The 1,685-nt window shown below is 58.4% G+C and overlaps 1 protein-coding gene across 1 annotated transcript; it reads right to left on the reverse strand.

Moving 5' to 3' along the window:
- Positions 1 to 305: 305 nt before the first annotated feature.
- LOC117853979 (uncharacterized) lies at positions 306 to 1,316 on the reverse strand. The gene has a single exon (XM_034736256.2). It carries the CDS (start codon positions 1,200 to 1,202, stop codon positions 378 to 380), a length of 825 nt encoding a protein of 274 aa, XP_034592147.1. The 5' UTR covers positions 1,203 to 1,316; the 3' UTR covers positions 306 to 377.
- Positions 1,317 to 1,685: the final 369 nt, after the last annotated feature.

The following is a 1,685-nucleotide window of genomic DNA, read 5'->3' on the forward strand; positions in this document are numbered from 1 at the left end:
GTATCAGACTGAATTTGAGGAATGACTTTGGACTCATGATGCACCACGTCATCTAGAATGGGATGGTTTCTCAAGCCGAACAATCCTGAGATAAACACACCCTGAACTGAAGTCTAGATGTTTAAGAAACAATATAACGGAGCCGGTTGCCTTCATATCGTGACCGTCATTAGTAATGTGTCGCTGAAAAATGTGTGTTTTCAGTTGCCTGTTGATAGCGTTGCCCTCATTAGTAATCGACTTCATCGGCCGGTACGACCTGGTTTGAATAAAACTATACTCCTACCTACAAAAAACTGTGGAAGTGGAACAGATGAAAATCGACTTGGTCAGTCAGTGTCCATTACAGATATTTTGCAGCTTGTCTCAGTCAGTACTCAGTAGTGTTCACGGGTTCTTTTCAAATCGCAATTCACTGTGTGGAAAAGGCGGTGACGACCTGGCAGAGTTTGCAAGATCGCTAGCATAATAATTGCATTATCGTTGACAAAATACGCTACGTATATATACAGCCAGCAGAACAGCACACTAGAACAACTATATTTAATTAAAACCCAAAATAGCATGTGCAAACCTATCCTCGAAGTTGAAACTACCCTGTATACAGCCGGCGTGGCACGGCGCACCCGCACCCCCCTGCCGGAGCTACACCGGCGGCGGCTCGGTCGACGGCTGCTGCACGGGCCCCTCGGGCGGTTCTTTGCCTCCCTTCTTCTGTGGAACGCGTGCGCGCACGCCGGCAGCCGCCGCGCCGCCTCCCCGGCCTTCATCGCCTCGAGGCACACCGCGCAGTCGCTGACGGGCGCGCCCGCAGCCGGCGGCTCGTACGGGAACGCCGGGGCGACCGGCGTGATGACGGTCGGCGAGAGCCCGCCCCGGCTGAGCCGCGCCTCCTCCTCGTCGCTGGCGGCCCGGGCGGCGAACGTGCCGGACGCGCAGGAGAGCACGAAGAGGAGCGCGCAGTACATGGCAAGCGCGACCCACAGGTACCGGACGAACGCGGCCAGGATGACGAGGAGGAGCAGCACCGGGTACGACGCGAGCACCAGCGCGCTCCGCTGCGCCGCCATGGCGTCGCCGAAGACCTGCTGCGCGCCACGGGTACTCCTCCGCCGCCGCCGACATCGCTGGGATTCTGGCTGTACCTGCTGGGTTAGCAGGTAGCTGCTGTCGTGCGGTGTGTGTGCGAGCATTGGTGCCATCCGCGAGAGGTTTTAATCTGCCCGGCGGCCAAGGGCCAACCGCATAATGCCGTCCAATTCCTGGACAGCGTAGGCAGCAGGCAGCTGCAACTAGACAAGCGGCATTCGAGACTTCTGCGAGAGTTGCTTTCCCGGGCAGGCGAGTCATTGGATTTTTGTGTGGTCTTGAGCAATATACAATCGATCCAGCGACTCGTAGAACTCCTCCTCCTGCTCGGCCTCGCCTGCCGGATCCGGCCCCGGTGGCCACGTTGCCACCTCAGGCATTGCCTCGACCCCCCTTCATGGGGCAGCCGACCAACCACTCGCGCCGCGCGGCGCGGCGGGGTGGGGCGGGTCAGCGATGACGGGAGGAGGGAGGCGCCCGTCCGCCCAAATGCCGGGCGGAGCAGAGGGGCGTCGCCCATGCAGAGCAAAGGAAAGAAAAATGACCGGTTCGCAACATAAATGATGGTAGGTGGGTAATTTTCTTGATCTTGACGT

This window comes from Setaria viridis, chromosome 4 (genome assembly GCF_005286985.2).
Source record: "Setaria viridis chromosome 4, Setaria_viridis_v4.0, whole genome shotgun sequence".
Taxonomy (NCBI): domain Eukaryota; kingdom Viridiplantae; phylum Streptophyta; class Magnoliopsida; order Poales; family Poaceae; genus Setaria; species Setaria viridis.